The sequence below is a fragment of the Alligator sinensis genome, unplaced genomic scaffold, assembly GCF_000455745.1.
Source record: "Alligator sinensis unplaced genomic scaffold, ASM45574v1 scaffold512_1, whole genome shotgun sequence".
Classification (NCBI taxonomy): Eukaryota; Metazoa; Chordata; order Crocodylia; family Alligatoridae; genus Alligator; species Alligator sinensis.
Window position 1 is genome coordinate 1,911,617 of NW_005842063.1, and position 17,861 is coordinate 1,929,477.

A 17,861-nucleotide genomic window follows, 5' to 3' on the forward strand; every position below is an offset into this window, starting at 1 on the left:
CCATGTCTCTTGTGATATAGTTCCTTGACGGATCATAAGCAAGTGCGTTTGGCAGGACATCAGCTACTTTTGCTGTCTAAATGGCCACAGTGCTCTGATGCATTTGACTGATCAGACCCTTAGTACTGATTCCATGTGAACAAAGTACATTTCCACTGCATCGGGGGACTTTCCTTTTCCCCTTCTAAGAGCTGTGCTCTGCAGCCAGGCGTATGAGCATAGCATAGCAGTTGGAAAGACAGGAATCCCTCTTGTGTTAATCACATTCTGTTCCACTAGCCTTATTGCTCTCCCTACAAAAGTCTGGATGTCTGGAGTCTTTACAGATGAACAGGATGGCCCAAGGCATCTGTTCTTATTTTTATCCAGAGGAGCATCCTTTAGAAACTCAGTGCTCTGGCCTGCAGCGCATCGCTTGGTCTAAATGGCAAACAATGGAGACAGGTACTTGAGAAGACAAATAAATAAAAAGAAAAGACTTCCTATTACAGTAAACTTGCAGGCAAGTCTCAGTCGCAAGTCGCAGGAACGTGGTTAGTCAGCTTTACCCAGTCATATACAACCAAAAAAAAAAAAAGGAAGAATTTAAATGAAGCAAAATGATTCAGTGTGTTACCTCAGTTGCTCTGGCAGGCTTTTAAAGGCCACTGAGTTTTGAGAACTGTGCACAGAGAGAAACAACAAATTAGCGCAGCTGGTTGGAAATAGGGAGGTTGGAGAGAGCAGAGTCTAAGGGCGTCTTGTGCCAGGGCACCTACTGGCGCGCAGAAGCCACGCTAGCAATTTGGATATCAGCAAAGCCAAATGAACGCAGCCTTCGTTTGTTAAAACATCTCTCCTGATGAACAGAAACGGTTGCGTGATCAGAGATCTGCAGTTCCTTTCCTGTGTGAAGGTTGCCTGGAGTCGCATCACACTCTCGGCACTCGCACTCTTGTTCGCAGCCCCTTTTTTTTCAGGGTTTCTCTAGTGCATTTTATTTTTGGGTTTTAAATTACTTGGAACCTTTAACCCTCCCTAACATTGCGAAGCTGATACCACCATCTGCATAAGGGCAACGAGCAAACTTGACTTACCGAGGGGTAGAGAATCCAGGAACTGAGACACCATCCTTAATTTTAGCTTCAACTTTCTGGAAAAATTGCTTCTGTTCATCTCCGACAGTATGCCCAGTGAGCTAGCATACTGCTAAACACATGTATAGTTTCAGCTACGCACTGAACGGAACAAATGTAGATAGCGCAGGTCAAGCCTTAACTCGGGTGAAGAGCAGTTCCTTTTTATTATGACCGCAAAACATCTAAATGTATGGACCGTTTGTCGGAACGGCCAGCAGAATTTCTTCTGGAAGGAAGTGAATCCAAGGAGCACCCACTGTTCAGAGCCCTGTCTTGGTGGAAGGTTGGGGGAAGCGGAGAGAAGTTGCAGGACTTATAACCATGCATGTTGTGTGCTTTGAATGCTAATGCAAGTTTGGTGTGTTTGTTTCCTAATCCAAACAGAGCGTCAGAAGCCTTGATGCATGTAGTGTGTGTTTACTGCAGCTGGAGTGGGCCACAGACCAGGTATTTATAGCCATCCGTTTCTGAGCTTTTTCTGCAATCTTCACGCTGCCAGCAACAGGGATTTCCTCACCTTAAGCAGTGCTAGGGAAAGCCCTACATAATATAAAGGTGTCCGCTCCTTCACTTTCCCATGTGGAAGAACATCCTGCTGCATGTGATGTAGATGCAACCTATCTGTACTGTGCATTTTCCTCACTTAAATATTTAAACGATTTGCTCACAAGAAGGAGAGACTCAATTGTGTGAGCTTCCCTACCCCACTCTCCAAGTACACTTCATTTCTTACTCCCAGCAGCTCTGATGGGTGGAACCCCTACTCTTTTGAGCAGAGGTTGCCAGCACCTTGAACTGCAGAGTGCTCTAGGGAAGTGCACAAACCAGGATTAAAATGAGACCCTCCACTGCTGTTTGCCTGACTTGAATGTGAATCTGTTGAATTGAAACACTACTGTGCTGTTGCAAATGCATTACATCTGGGTTTTTAAAACAAGACGGTAATAGCGAGTCATGTATACATCTCCCATTGTCACCGATTTGATTGGGCCCCTTCTGACAAGACGATAAAAATAAAGAATTAAGGAAATAGTTATACTAAGCTCTCCCTAGTGGATTTAGCCCAATCAGAGGAGCGTGACTTAGCCTGTAATGGCTGCATGTGCAGAGTTAACTAACAAGCAGAGACCAATTTTAAGGACATCATGTTTTATGAAAGGGTGAGTGGTATATAAACTCTTGCCCTAGCAGTCTATTAATACAAAGCTGTCTCACTAATTTGAAGTGTCTTGGACACAGCTAAATCGTGTTCATGCTATTCTGTTACATCTTGAATCTTGTACTCTATCAAAAGAATATTAATATTCAGTGCACTGTATTTTAATCACCTGATTCAGAAGTTAATATCTGTTTGCTTTAATGGTACATGGCCTTTTTGTATTGGTGCAACAAGGGCTTCTCGGAGGTCCTTTTGGATTCTGTAATCAAAGCAAAAATAAGCAAGTTGTTAATATAGATATCACCATGAAATAAATGTGCTAAAGCTCAATTGCCTTGGCTCAGAGGCCAATTAACAGCTGCCCACCTCACTCCATAACCACAGATATCATCATTGAATTGGACAGGAAAAATGTGGGATGAACAAAAAGAAATGGTATTTAAAGAGGGTCGTGTAATTTAGGACCATAATTTAACCTACTTCAAAATTGTTCTCCTCTGATGGAGAGTGGTTACTGAATTCTAAGCAGCTTGCTTTTTACCATTATTTTCTCTGAGAAATAACAACAAATATAATAAGCCGAGGCTATACATAGCTCTCTAGTCTTTTTCTTCAGTAGTATTTTGGATCTATGGTGATACCCAGGCAAGACCAAAGCAGGGTCTTCGTGGATTATGTTTCTGAAGACACATAACAATAGAAATGGAGGGAGCGTTATTGTAAAAAAAAAAAAAAAAGTTATAAACCTTTCAAAGCTGCACTTACGCTTTCATTTACCATTGAGTTAACATGCAAGCTAAGCCTCCAAAATACTCTGGATAATTATCCCTTTGAAGTGGATCTGTTTACTTTTTTTCCAGGAGGAGGACTTGAAGGCGGGAGGGTATCTTTAATTGTTTTAAGCTTGCTTCTGTTCTTAAAAGCAACTAAAAAAAAAAGGATTACGATGTTTCATGCTTTTCTCAGACTTAAGATTATATTTGCTTGCTTTACAAGTTTAAATGTCTTTTCTAATTGTGAATATTGGAACTGCTCTGGGGTCTGGATGTCGAGCTAGCTTTTTTTATCTGCCACGTATACCAGTAGTATAGCACCTGTAACTGGAATTTAGTTACTGAATTTGCAGTTATTATTTAATTTACAGAGAGCTTTGGAAGGGCTGTAACATCTAATTGGTTCGCAGTGGCTAACAATATATTCACGAGAGCGACAGTTCAGGTGAACAGTTATTATCACATTGAAATGGCATACAGAACCGAAATGCTTGTATTCCAGAGGTATATGCACGTGAAAATGTACTGGCTCTCATACGCTCTCTTTCTTCTTCTTTCCGTGTATAGAGAATAGTGATAAAGAAACTACCTCACTGGAAATGCCATCGTTACCAACTTCTGATGGATTGAAAAATCCAGTCCATTCTTCAGGACTAAGGTCCAAGATCTGTAATCCCACAAATCAATTACTTGACCGCTCTGTCTCCGCCCCTGCTTCAGTTGGCTCACACAAATCTAGCCTAGCAGAGAAAATTGATCCTGGAGCTGTGAAGTCTTTGAAGTCTTCAGCTGAATGCCAGATTACCCCAGAAAAAGACCATTCTCATCTGTTGCAGAGTCTTGCTGACCATGCTTCTTCAGCAGACAATGACCAGCAGACAGGAGAAGCAGCTTGTCATGGTCCTAATATCTCGTCACAGAATACACTTGAAAAAATGGTTGCTGCTGATAGTCTAAAGGAAAATACTAAAGCACGCGGCCACGATCTGGACTCTCCTCTAGAGGTGACAAGGGAAGACATGCCTGATGCCAATATGTGTGCACAGCAGACAGTGCCAGAGTTACCTCTGCCTTCAGAACAACTGGAATTGAACCAAATGAATGAGCTTCCTGTACATCTGCAGAGATACGAACCAGTAAATGAACGACATCTGGAGAAGCAGAGTGAACCAACTGACCCAGAGTATCCTTGTAACATTGGTGGCCTTGAGTTACCTGCTGTGGGGGAGCAGGGCCTTACAAACATTCAGCCAGAATCCCTTGCTAACTCTCTTGCTGAGAAAAGAGGACATGGACTGGAGAAGGTAGGGCTTTCACGTGAGAAAGAAAATGCCCAAATGTCAGCATCCTGTAGCTGTACGCTAACAGAAACCTTCATGGAAATAGATGTAGTTGAGCAGTCTACAATTGAAGTGCATGGCTTGTCAAGGGAACACAGTGCTCAAACTAAGAATATTAGTGCATCTGGTCTGAATATCGACTGTCCTTTGATGGAGATGGAATCATCAAAGCAGGAATCGTCTTTGTCTGAACCGTTGAGTAATCCATTTTCCACTAGTGAGTTACTGTCGCCTGAAAGCAACGTTGAAATGACTGGAACGTGTAATGAGTTATCCAACTCGGTGGCTGAGAAGAGCTCTTCCTCCTCTGGCATTTGTCAACTACACACCGATCCAGCAGCATCCGCAGAAGAGCCATCCTTGTCTTTAGCATCAGCCTTAAAGGAGCTTCATGAACTCTTGATTATAAATTGTAAAGGAGATTCAAAAATTCTTGCACCAGAAGAGGATGTCTGTCAGCTGGCAAAGGTCCCTGAAGAGCAGGTACAATGTGAGGAGCTTTCTAAAGATGAACATGGAAACGTGGGTCCAGATGGACAGGACCTAAACAGCTCCTTTCATCAGGAGAGGTTTGAACAGATGAACTCTGAAGGGCCAGCTGAGGAGCCACCTTGTCCTGATGAAACTGAAAACATGAGTGTCCAGTTTTTTAATCCCAGCCAGACAGCTGTTGAGAGAGATGCTCTAGAGATACAGATGTCACCAGGTACAAGCGATTCTGTCATTCTGAGCTCAGTTGCGACATCGAATCAAGTCCACATGGAGCAGGCAGAAGTTGGACCTGAACGGTCGTTAAAGGACCAACATGCAACCGATCAGACTTTGGAGAAGAATAAATCGTTTCCACCGGAGCTCACGGTGGATGAAGGTGTCCCTCCGAACCTCTTCCCAGGGACGCCTGGAGTAACCGACAGCTCCACAAGTACTGAAGATCTGAGGCCACCCCATCAAATTATAGAGCCGCCGCCGCGCCCACCCGTCAGCTATCCAGAACTGAGCTCCATAGTTCCTCCGCCGTCCCTTTTTCCTGCCGCTGACATCAATCAGATTCTCTGCGCTGGCTTTACCCTGCAGGAAGCTCTCGAGGCTTTGGAACGAGCTGGTGGAAATGCAGACCTTGCTCTTCTCAGTCTGCTAGCCAAGAATATCCGAGTTCCTGCATAGCCATGGAAAGGGTGGCCTGACCGGTCTGTTCTTCTAGAGAATGTACCCGAATGGTAGAGTAACCTGCAAGCAAAATGTTGAGCCAGATTTTTAAACCAACACCATTTATTTGCAGCCAAAGTCATTTAGCTTTTCTGTTTCTCTTGTTAAATTTGGGCCTTTTAAAACTAACAAAAAAAAAAGTCTTGGCATTGTGTGGACACGGTAGCTTTTAAGTCTCCTTAAGATGATGCATACTGGAATAAAATGTAATGGTTTTATTTAAATGTACAATTTTAGAATGATCTTCAATATTATGAAATAAAAAGCAGAAGCCATTGAGAGAACCATCACCCTGTTCAGCAAAAAGCAGATTGGGAAATTAATTGAATATGCATGTGCGTGCATCTACAGCCGAAGCATAGCATGTGATGTTACTGAAAGAGATGCACACAAGCTAGCTATTCAGTATGGTGCAGACTGAAACAAAGCTTGTCACAGTGAAGCCTTTTGGATTTGTACCGGTTATCACTCTACTGTGCTTTATAACCTGATATTCATCTGTGATGCTGACGAACAACTGTTGAAGCTACTAGAGGTGTATTGATGTCCACGGGGCTCAGGATCCAAAAACCTTTGTGCAGGGTGGGGGGGGGGGCGTGTAAACTTGCACTTTTTTTTGTGCGTTGAAATCTGAAGCCTGGATTGCCAAAATATTTGACGTTATTGGGCCAGTGTGTTAAAGTTTACAGGGAAAATACTGAGTTTGGTGCTACCAAAAATGAGACAAAGCAACTGACCTGAAGTTATCCTCGTGGAAGAAGTGGAAAGGGATTATTTTACCTTTTAGAGGTGTGCCCACCCCATTTTGCCCCATGCAAAAGAAAAAGCCCAGCCTTCTTAAACAGAACCCTAATAATGAAATTGCTTAACAAAACAGATTGCATCTGTTGCTGTGACTTGTCTCTACCCTACACCTAGTTTCACCCTAGTACCTACAAAGGAATTTACTGTAACTGTTCAGTGGATGAATTCTCTATGCACTGAGTAGGAACATGTGATTAAAGGAATGAAGAAATCCGCTTTGCACTAGTTTATCTCCGCGCTTGAGAGGGATTGGCCCCTCGACTGTAGAAATGCTAACTGCAAAAAAACCCTTCTTAGTGGCTTGCAGTGTACTAGTTTAGTACCACTTGATAGGTGAGGGCTCCCCAAGTCAAGCTGTCATTAAGGTGAACTCGAACCTAGAGCACTGATCTGGCTTCTGTATTACAACCGTTGTTGCCTTTTGGGAAGCCCGCACCAAGATCTCTGTCTGTGTAGGACCCACTGAGGCTGTGCTGGGGAGGCCCTTTATTGGGGGATAAAATGCTTTCTTGGGCTGAGCTGCTCTTTCTGCTTCTCTACAGAGCCTTATCGTATTATTAGGGAGGGGAAAAGGGAAAAGCATGATTAAAACGTGTTACCAAATTGTAAGTAGAAACTTTGATTTAGTCCCATTTGCAGATCTCCGTGAAGTGGTAGCTTCATGTAAAATGTAATCTTTAACTTCCTGCTTCAAGCAAAACAAGCTGAAGTCATAAATCCACAGTGGCTGGACATCCATCTTCTCGACACATTTTGTACTGGGGGGAGGGAGGGTTTGGGGGTCTCAGGCCTGTCCATGTTTGTTCTTGCTTAGAATAACTGCATATATGTATTTGGGGCTTCGATGGGAGCTGATTTACAAAAACACGTGTATTCTGTCGGACTGCATAGGCTTCTGTGAATTTCTGATGTCAGTGATGAAAGGTTTGACAGGTCTCTTTAGGTACCTAGGTAGTCAAGAAATCCTTTGGAACAAATGAAAAGCTTTGAGGAATCCTGTGAACAGCTAATAGATCGTTCACTGAATTGTGAGTATGTAACCTAGGCAAAATCAGTTTATTTTAGACTCGGTTTGAGTTGAGATCTTGAAGAAATGCAGGTGCTTCACAATGTTTCCCACGCAGATCATGACAGTAAGTCCCCGGTAAAATACTTTGGTATTCTACATAGGGCAAGCATGCCAGAGACCGCAGTACCTCCTGTAGCGTCTCAGACCATTATTGCAGATCTGTCCTAACGCGTGCTCTAAGGGGACGAGATGCACTGCTACATCCATCGCTATTTGCATCCGATTCACTAAGCTGAAAGCAGCAAGTAAGGGCAAAGTTCTTCCGACGCGGTGTCCTCAAACTCGAGAGCTGGGCTCTCCTCCTGTGTATGTTCATACAGCCCCCTGGTTTTTGAGTGGGGAGCTCCTTGAGGAGGCTGTCAGCTCCGCTGAAGACACCTCCTGAAGGTCTGCCCTCTTGTGCATATCTAGAAGCTGACTTTGCGCTTTAGCACGCAGATTGATTTACTGCCAGCTCCTTCGTATGTCAGACGTGCGTCATTCAGTGTTATAATGGCCCTTTCCCTATTTGCATTTTATTTTTGTAGAAGCAACTGCTAATAGCTAGATGAAGTGCGGCTGCTTTGCACCAAAACGGTTAAAGGTTCTGACTTAATCTTAAGTGGCCACGTTTACTTAGCGATTGCACATGCCGACGTTATGCTATAGAAGCTTTAGAGCATCAGCCAATTTGCTTCAATACTCAGTTTTATGCCTTGTCAAATATACTGTAGGTTAAGGGATTTTTTTTTAATGTTTTTTTTAATCTGTCTTTCTGCGAAAGCTTTTTTTGAGAATAGATGCTAAGTAAGACTGCTAGAATTTCCTCTGTAGCTTCCTCTAAACTGCTAGAAAAAGACTGATGGCTAGAAATGGTTGAGCTTCAAACTGTAAAATAACCCTACCAATATTAACTAAGATCAGTCCAAGCCTGGTGATTTAATCTCTGTTACATGAAACCCTGCTTTGAGTGAGCAATGCTACTGAATTAAAACGGAATGATTTGGGGTCTTTAGAAACAAGATTTGATAACAATGGTAAAATTAATGTTTTGGAGATTTCTAGTGTTTTAAAGGCATGTTGCTCATCTAGTGGAGTGTATACGGTCTTCCTTGGGTGCTAAGAACTGTTGTACGCTCTGTTTTATTGTGTAGTAGGTGCTTTCCCTGTACCCTAGCTCTGTACAATGTATTGTGTGGAGTCAGATGTTGGATAATAGTGAGAAGAGAGATTGCATATATTTGTCATCTTTAAAGAGATTTTGTTCCCCCCCCCCAAAAAAAACCACACACACAAAAACCCCCCTGCAGACTTCTTGTCCCTTAAAAGAAGAGCTCACGCGCAATTTACCATACAGCTGCCTTCCTCTCCAAATTGAGAGGGTTATCATCCAACCTGCCTAAACAGTTTGATCTCTTTCTGAAGATTGAAGTATCATATATAGTTAATGCTGCATACCTTGAACAGGAGATACAGTGATGGCGGTACAGTTGTAAAATCAGAAGCTTATGCTCATATATAAGTTCATCTGTTGGAAGGTAATGAGGATGGGTGTGGAGAAAAGCCAGTGGGAAAGGTAGAAGTACTTTTTTTGGACTGGATACCAGCCAGAAGAGTCTGGGCACACTTTGTTGTGACTTGTTTGCTTTTTAATTCGCACCAAAAAAACTGAACGTTTTCAAATTGTAATTCAGCACTCGTTGGTAGCCTTGGCAGGGGCACCAGCCATTGAATGGGCCACGAAAGCAAAGACTCTTTCCACATTAATTCCGTTTGTATAGTGCCTTACCTCAAAGGGTCTTGAGATTGTGCGATGATTGAGTTAAATCTCGCAACACCTTGGTGAAAGAGGAAACAGTTTATCCTTACCCTGCAAATAAGGGACATGTGGCCCCGAGTGCTGTCTGTCTTTCCAGGATACCAGGAAGTCCCATAGTAGCCTTTGGCACGTTACTTAACCAGATCTTCTTATGCCATATGTGAAGGGCGGGGGGATATTTCTCCCATTTAGAGATGTTAACACTGCCAAAGACTGCAAAGCCCCATAGAGTTTTTGGATATAAAATGCTGTGGAAGGGAAGATTATGATTTTGAAGGTAGGATTTGCTGCCTACTGCTCGGTACCTTACAGAAGCAGTGGGCTGGGGGACAAGAAGCTCTCTATTGGGCTTAGGCTCCAGGGCATTTGCCTTTTTCTGATTCTCCCTATTCCTTTCCCTCTTAGCGCCCAACTCCAGCAGAGAGAGGGACTGTGGTACGGATATGCTGGTCTCTGCCTGGCTGTCCTTCAGTCTTTGCACTCCATTGTTTCCTTCCCTTTCACCTCTCAGTCCCTGGCTTCTCCCTTCCGGTTTGCTGGCTCAAGAGCGTTCTCCGAGGAAGGCTGAATTCAGATCATTGCCTCAATTCAGGCGAAAAGGGAGATGGATGTGGTCACTCCCGATCTGAAACCCCAGTGCAGGACCACAGCTGGGTCTGACTTGGTTCTCAGGATGCCATCCCGATGAGAGCAGGGGTGCGTCCCTCAACCAGCATCCCCCCATCCGTTCCCAGTCTGGAGTTTCTTACATATTTTGCCATAACCTTGTAAATCTGCCAGTCGTCTCAATTTTGACCCCCAGAGCCCCTCCTGCTTCAGTCGGAGGAAAACTCTTCAGGAGCTGTCTGGGCTCTCCTATCCTGAGCTGAGCTGGGGATACAGCTAGGCCTTGGCACCATGCACAGATATTTAGGCCAGAGTGCCTGCTTGGTTCCTCAGTAATTGCGTAAAATACCTAAGTGATAAATGAGCCTCGTGCTAAAGCAGGGCTTTTGCTACTCTTCCGACCTTATACTTGCTTACTCCTTGGCAAACTAGTCAGGACGCTGTGACAGTCTGTCTGGGACTAGACTCACCCAGGAGACCCCTTCCAGCCCTGTGGCCCTAATTCCAGGTGTCTGTACGGGGCACGTATCATTTCTGCTATTTATTGGCCCAAATGAATTTTCATTTTTCTATGGAACAAAGCAACAATTGAAAGCTGCTTAATACAAATTCCAGTGCCTTCGGAAACCTCCCGTGTCCATGGTCATTGTTCCCTGGTATTTCTGCAGCCCTTCTGCTAGTCTGCTTTCCTCTTACCTTCTGCAATATGTTCTTTAAAATAAAAGGGGGGGGGGTGGCAAGAATACAAGAATGGCATTGAAATAATTGTCTCACCCCTTATTTAATGCTGGATGCATAGTGTTATGACATTGAAGGGCTCTAGATCACTTTAGGGGCAAAATAGCAACACCTAAAGCTGACTTCTGCACAAGAGGATGGTGAAAGGGATGTGACCAGGGAAAGGCTGGGTGAGGAGAATAGGCCTTTGCCTTACTGGGTAGAGCTGAAGCCATCCATCTCATGGGCAGTCGATGCTTTTGATCCAGAGCGCTCCTTGCTTACAGAAAGAACAGTTTTAAGACAAAACATCAGCCTGCGAGGCAGGGATCCTTCGGTCACTTCCCTCTAGGTTGGAGCAGGATTTACTAAGCCTGTAAAGCCGAGACGCCAACAACCCGCTTGGCTTGCGGAAAAGACTGTCAGCATATTCATAAAGGGAGGACTTTGCTATTCATTAGCAGATGCTTCCAAGAAGCACTTCTGCCGATGAAAAGTCGACCAGTTCGATACTTGCCTACCTTTTCATCAGCCCCAAAAGATGTGGCAGTGACCCGTGGCGTGGGTACCTGCCGTTGGGTACGGTTGAGAGAGGCTGGCGGATCGCTTGCGGGTCCTGCAGCTGCTGCTGCCTTTGCTGAGCCGTCTGCGGGTAGAGGACTTACAGGATCCCGGGCTGTTCTTTGGCATCTCGTAGACGTATTTATTTTGCTTTTCGTCTTAGTCTTTCTCAGTGGTTTTAATCTTAGCTCAGAGTAGGGGATATTTAACCTTGCTCATTGAATGCAGAACTTGAATTTTTTTAATTTTAATTTTCTTTTTTCAACTCCCTACCATTCCCCAGTAGAACAGGCGACAGAACCGGAGAGGTTCGTTTACCAGACTTGGACTCCTTGCCAAATTGCATTTGTAGCTCTACTGGAAATTCAAAGAAAAAGAAATGGTTAGGATTTCCCCCGATCGCTCCAATCTAGCATGGGAAATGTGATTTCTTTTGTGTATGTCATTCCCTTTTAAAACATTAGAAATGCTTTTTTTTTTTTCCCCTGCAGTTTTTTGTACATCTAGCTTAGCCTGTAACCCAGATGTCTAGCAGCTGGGTTTTTATTTGACGGATGCTTTTTTAGCTTAAGAGTTTTCCAAACTCAATTAAGGAACTTGAGGGACTCAATACTCAGGAACCCTAAAGCTGGTTGCATTTGTGTCATTTATTCTTCTGGGCTGAACACGCGGCTGTTCTCGCAGCAGGGTGACTGTGTGGGAGGAGGGGCGGTTTGATCAGGTAAGGGGATGTGGTTCTGCCCTAAGTAATACACACTTGATTCATTATTTTGATTTTTTTTTAAATATCGGGGGACTGTTTCTCAAGAAAATTGATGTGTAAAAAATTTGATATTTAAAAAAATAAACACATTTTATCATAACGTCGTCTGGGCAGTTTGTTCAATGCACCAATAAATTGTTGGGGGCTTTTTGTTCTGAGATTTATCATATCCACTGTCAGCCTCCCTGCTTTAAGTCTTCCTGCCAAAGCACACGTGATTTCCTTGTAAAAAATATTCGTTTCGAACAGTAGTGTGATTAATATAAATTTAGAGGGTTAGAAAAATGGTTTATGAAGAGCTGGAAATAGTGTAAATATTCTTCCTACTTGGATGTGGCATAATGTCAAACCACGTGTGCAAAGTGTTACGTGCGGATTGGCTTCAGCTTGTTGCACAGACTCTGTGAATGCAATCAGGTGGGAAGACCGTACATCTTGGGAATTTTAATCTTTTCTAAAATCTTTTTAAAAACATGTAGATGCATTTAGAAGCTCACCTTTAAAAGATTGTTTTCATTTGAAGTACGGGAGAAATAACCACTTCTTCATATAAAGAATACAAGAAGATGCACTTAACGTGTGGCTCATGATGCTTATCCTCTCTTTCCTTCACGTACAATTTTAAGCCTAAAACATATCACTTAAAAAAAACCCGCTCCCTGACTGGTGTGTTACGTTCCTGTAAAGGGGATCTGAGCATTCAATATCCAGCGGTGGCCGTAGGGTTGTTGGGGCCCTGGGCAAGAGTCATTTGGGGCCCCTTAGAGGCTTAATTTTGATGCCCTATAAGCAACTCGGATATTTGCTGCAAAATGTTGGGGTCGGGTTTGCCCTCCCCATAGGCCACCACTGCAATATCCAAACTGCCGCCCCTGTCATATGTGAATGACTCAGTGGAGAAGCTACCTGGTCCAGTGGTGAAGGGTTGATCCACGGTACCAAGGTTTTAATCTCGTCTCTGCTCCTGACTTGTCGGGTGCGTGACTTCAGGGAACTCATTTCCCACGCCTGTGCCTGTTTTCTCTCCCACCTGATGCCTGTCTTAGTAAAAGAGCCCTTGCTCCAGTGTGTGTGGGGTCCGATATGGCCTGGGCCCTTGAATGCTACCGCAGTATAATAATACCGCTGCTGCTGTTGGAAAGGGAGATGAAATGAAGGGGCTTATTCCTTGGCTCCAGCCTGGATCTTTTATTCCCAGCATTCACCAGCTTCTTTCCCGATGCATTTCCCCCCCAGCCGGTTCTCCCACGGCCTCAGCCGACTTGTGAAACTGGCTGGGACAGTCTGGTAAGTGCATTACGCAAATAGGGTTTGCCTCAAGAAGCTGGCACGCTTGCTCAATGATCTGTGCCAGAGCGTCAGCCAGCCCACCGAGTTACCCTGCCAAGAAAATATTTACTGGTTAAGGAAAACAGCATAAACTGAAACAGCATTTGTGCTACTGAAAATGCAGCGTGGAATCAGTCATCGGCCCCCCTGGTAATCTAAGTGCCGTGGTCAGTCGTGCCAGTCCTGGAGCCTGGCTACCATAAACTGGAACCCCAAAAGGCATGCAGTTGTCCAAACAAGAATAATGAGGAGATGCTTTTTAAATAGCGGTTTATCTTCCGTGTTTGAATGCCACCTTGCCCTGCTCCAATGTGTGTGACCGCTAGAGGTGGGAAATTCATCCTTACGTGCCCCAAACATGCAGGCAGTGCACCAGTTCCCCTTCCTCCCGCTGCCCGAGCCCCCACGCACCTCCTCCTCGGGCCCACCAGACTTGCAGAGCCTCCCAGGTCCTCAGGAAGCTTTTGCAGCCACTCTGGGCTCTAGTTTGTAGGTCTAATTGTAATGCATTTTTCTGCCCTGCCCAAAATACGACCTACTTTTTGTTTTATAGTTTGGTCTGCAACCGTTCCAAGCCAGCTGTATTCTTCTCTGAAAGAACAGCATTGGGCCAGCGGTTCCCAAATAGCCCCCTTGCCCAATATCCTTTACTGCATGTAAAGAGACATCTTGTTCAAACTTGAAAGCCATCTTCACAGGCGGAGAGAAGGACTTGCTAGAGATCGGGAATGAGATCCGGTGCCTTCTTGCCTTCAGAGCACCAGTTCAAATCTACCCAGATGATCCCACGAGATCCTGAGTGATCTCAATTCTCCTTTGAGTTGTTAGGGTGAGGGTTAGACTAAGGGTGTCTGACACCTTGCACACCTAGCCTGAGTGACAGAGAAGTGCTTGGTACGTACACAGGCCAGTTCTTCATGGGCAATATGAACGTTTCATGCCTGGGGTGGCCATTATAGAGGACTCTTTCCTCTATTGATATGAAACCCAACACCTTGATGTTCTTTATTTTTCTCTTCAAGGGAAACATTTCTTCAAGAGAAAAATAGAGGACATCAAGGTGTTGGGTTTCGTATCAATAGAGGACAACCGAACTGACCTCTATGATGGCCACCCTACTCATGCCCCTAAGGCAGACGATGTGGTATCCTCAGTAGAGAGACCACACAACGAATGGACTGAAGCGATGCTCCTCTTTGTTTCACTCTTCCAGGTAGCTGCAGGTCTAGACTGGTGCATGTTGGCCAGGAAGGGAGTTTGGCTTATGCTGTTCTGGTAGTCGATTTTATTTTATTTTTTTCTTAAATTCACCGGTGTTCCAAGCCAAAACAGCCAAATCAAATCCCAAATCCACAAGGCAGTCCAGAACCATAAGTGGCCCTACTACCGGAAAGCATCCTCCACCCCACCTGGGGCTGCAGATGTTTCCAAATCCTTTGGTGAGCATCCTATGCGCAGCCGCAAGTCTGGAGGCTTGGGGTTGGGGTTGGGATGCCCCAGGGGGTTCAGATGCCCTCAGCCATTTGGCTGCAGGAGCAAGGTAGGGAGTAGGCTTGTGCGAGTAGGCAGTTATTTGATCCGGCTTTGGATCTGGTCACTTTGGATGGCCGTGATCCGATGTGGATCTCCGGACCGGGTTCCTGCTTCGATCTGGCCAAAGCGGCTGCAAAGCTTTGGAGCCGCCTCGGAGATCCGGCCATAGGGTATAATGGGGAATCAATTAAATATCTATAGCATTGTTGGTTTTTTGTTTGATTTGGATGAAACCTGCAGGGATGGTAGCCACTGCTGAGAGCATGAAGCATGCCAAGTTTCAAGAAGATCGGTGCAGGGGTTCAGGGGGAGCTGCAGCCCAAATTCTTGAAAGCAAAACTCATGTCGTGTATGTGTCACACCACAGCGGGGTCAAACCTGCCGGGGCGGTGGCTCCTGGTGAGGCCACGAAGCCTTCCAAGTTACAAGAAGATAAGTGCAGGGGTTTGGGGGGAACTGCCCCTCAAGCTGCTGACAGGCAAAACTCATGCCATGGGTGACACTGCGTGTGCTAAGGCACAGCGGGGCGACAGCTGCAGGGATGGTGGCCCCTGCTGTGCTCATAGCACCGGCCAGCTGTGGAGGAGATCAGTGCAGGGGGGCTCTGGGCCCTGCACCCCTAGCTGCTGATGGACAAAACTCGTGCCATGGGTGCTTGTGCAACTGTGTCCCTCTTGGGGCCATTGATTGTCTGTATTGATTATTTCCTCTCCTTAGTGTGTGGTTTTGTAGGTGTTAACAAGCAACGATTAACACCTACAAAACCACAGGCTAAGGAGAGGAAAGAATCAATACAGACAAGCAATGGCCCCAAGAGGGACACAGTTGCACAAGCACCCATGGCACGAGTTTTGTCCATCAGCAGCTAGGGGTGCAGGCCCCAGAAGCCCTGCACCGATCTCCGTCGCAGCAGGGGCCACCATCCCTGCAGCTGTCGCCCCGCTGTGCCTTAGCACACGCAGTGGCACCCATGGCATGAGTTTTGCCTGTCAGCAGCTTGAGGGGCAGTTCCCCCCAAACCCCTGCACTTATCTCCTTGAAACGTGGCAGGCTTCGTGGCCTCAGCAGGGGCCACCACCCCGGCAGTTTTCAGCCCGCTGTGCCTGAACACACGCAGGGTCATCCATGTCACGAGTTGTGCCTGTCAGCACCTTGAGGTGCAGCTCCTCCCCAAGTCCTGCACCAATCTCCTTGAAACTTGGCAGGCTTCACGCTCTGGGCAGAGGCTACCGTTCCTGCAAGCTTCATCCAAATCAGACAAAAAAACAACGAAGTTATAGATATTTCATTGATTCCCCGTTATACCCTATGGCCGGATCTCCGAGGCGGTTTGGAAAGCCTAACGAAGCCAGCGCTTCGATTTGGACGTGCTGTTTCAGACGCCGAAGCCTCTGGATCCAAAGTGTGGTCCAAATCCTCGCACAGCCCTAGTGGGGAGGAGTCTCCCCTTTCCGTTAAGTGGGCTTAAACCCGCTGTCCCCTGGCGGGTCCTGAACCACGCCAGAAGAGCAGTTCTCCGTGGCTGTGCTATAGGAGAGCTGCCTTCGCGGACACAGGTGCATGGTCTTTCCCCTGCCAGGTTAACGACAGATACTTCTGGTACCAGGTGAATGGAGCAGAACAGATGGTTAAAGCTAGATGAGGTTAGTAGGACCTCTGGGTAGGAGGCCAGACAACATCCCCAGTAATAACTGCAGGGAGCCTATAGCTTCTGTTGGAGGCTCAGGATGGTATATGGCAGTCTGGATTTAGACTCCAGGAATCCCACTGGTCCCTCTGTAAATGATCCCAGGAGTTAATTGCCCTCGCTGTTAAAAACATGCACCTTTCTAAGCTGACTGCATCAAACTTCTGCCAGCGACGGCGCGGTCTTCAGGGCTCTTCATTTGGCACGCTTCACCCGCACTGTTTGCTTTGTGAAGATTACCCCCGTTAATAATACTATGAACTGGGCTTCACTGAGGGAGGGGGAGCATCGCAGGCCTAGGCATGGCCCCTCATTGCAGCAAGGCGCTTTTGGCACGTGCATAATTCAGCCTCCCCCTGCCCCGCATCTACAAGTCCCTTCAGCAAAGAGGGGGTGAGCTGGGTTAGTCTGTTGCTGGAATGACGTTGGGCGAGCTTGGGCGATACAACATTTCCTCAGGTCACTGAAGACAGGAAACCAGGCCCCGCCGCGAAGGAATCCTCGTGCAAGAAAAGCAGCCGAGTCGTGGGAGGTCAGGGCCCCCCACGAGGGACGGCGGGGAGGAGGGCCCGGCTCACCCTCCTTGCGTGGATGGGATTCATGAGGTGGAGGGATTATAACCAGCTGAATGGGCAACATCGGGGTTTTCCTCTGCTGTGTTTCTCGGGATTTCTCTCCGAAGGCCGCGTCTCGCTTGCTGGGCCTGGCGTCCTCTTTGCAGGAAGCGGAGGGAGACCAACGCTCGTGTAACTTCATCCCAACGGCGCAGGGGGTCCTACACCAAAGCTGCAAGCCTTGCTCCAGCGGTCACGCCATCTGCAAGCCTTGCTCGGGTGGCACACCGTTTCTGCACATCTGCAGTTGAGTTGCACACCATTTCTGCACATCTGCAGTTGAGTTGCACACCACCTGCAGTTGAGTTGCACACCATTTCTGCACATCTGCAGTTGAATTGCACACCATTTCTGCACATCTGCAAGCCCTACTTGACTTGCGCACAACTTATGCACATCTGCAGTTGAGTTGCACACCATTTCTGCACATCTGCAAGCCCTACTTGAGTCGCACACAACTTACGCACATCTGCAGTTGAGTTGCACACCATTTTTTGCACATCTCCAAGCCTTGCTTGAGTTGCACACTATTTTGGTACATTGCAAGCCTTGCTCGAGTCGCACACCATTTGCACATCTGCACAGTTGAGTTGCACACCACCCGCACATGTGCAATCCTTGCTTGAGTCGCGCACTGGTTTTGCATCTCCGCAGCTGAGTCGCACACCATTTTTGCACCGCTGCCGTTGCGTTGCACGCTATTTTTGGACATCTGCAAGCCTTGCGCGAGTCGCACGGGGTTGTTGCGCCCCCGCCCCGGGCCCGGGGGCTGCAGGCGGGGGGG

The 17,861-nt window shown here is 46.3% G+C and overlaps 1 protein-coding gene across 5 annotated transcripts in view; it reads left to right on the plus strand.

Annotated features, from left to right (window-relative positions):
- The window catches only part of LOC102378944 (regulatory solute carrier protein family 1 member 1), a 35,212-nt gene extending 23,211 nt beyond the window's left edge, over positions 1-12,001 (plus strand). For all 5 annotated transcript variants that reach the window (XM_025203636.1, XM_025203637.1, XM_025203634.1 and 2 more), the window contains one exon: positions 3,618-12,001. In XM_025203636.1, the coding sequence (XP_025059421.1) occupies positions 3,618-5,554 (1,937 nt within the window). In that variant the 3' untranslated portion in view covers positions 5,555-12,001. The remainder of the gene's footprint in view (positions 1-3,617) is intronic.
- Positions 12,002-17,861: the final 5,860 nt, after the last annotated feature.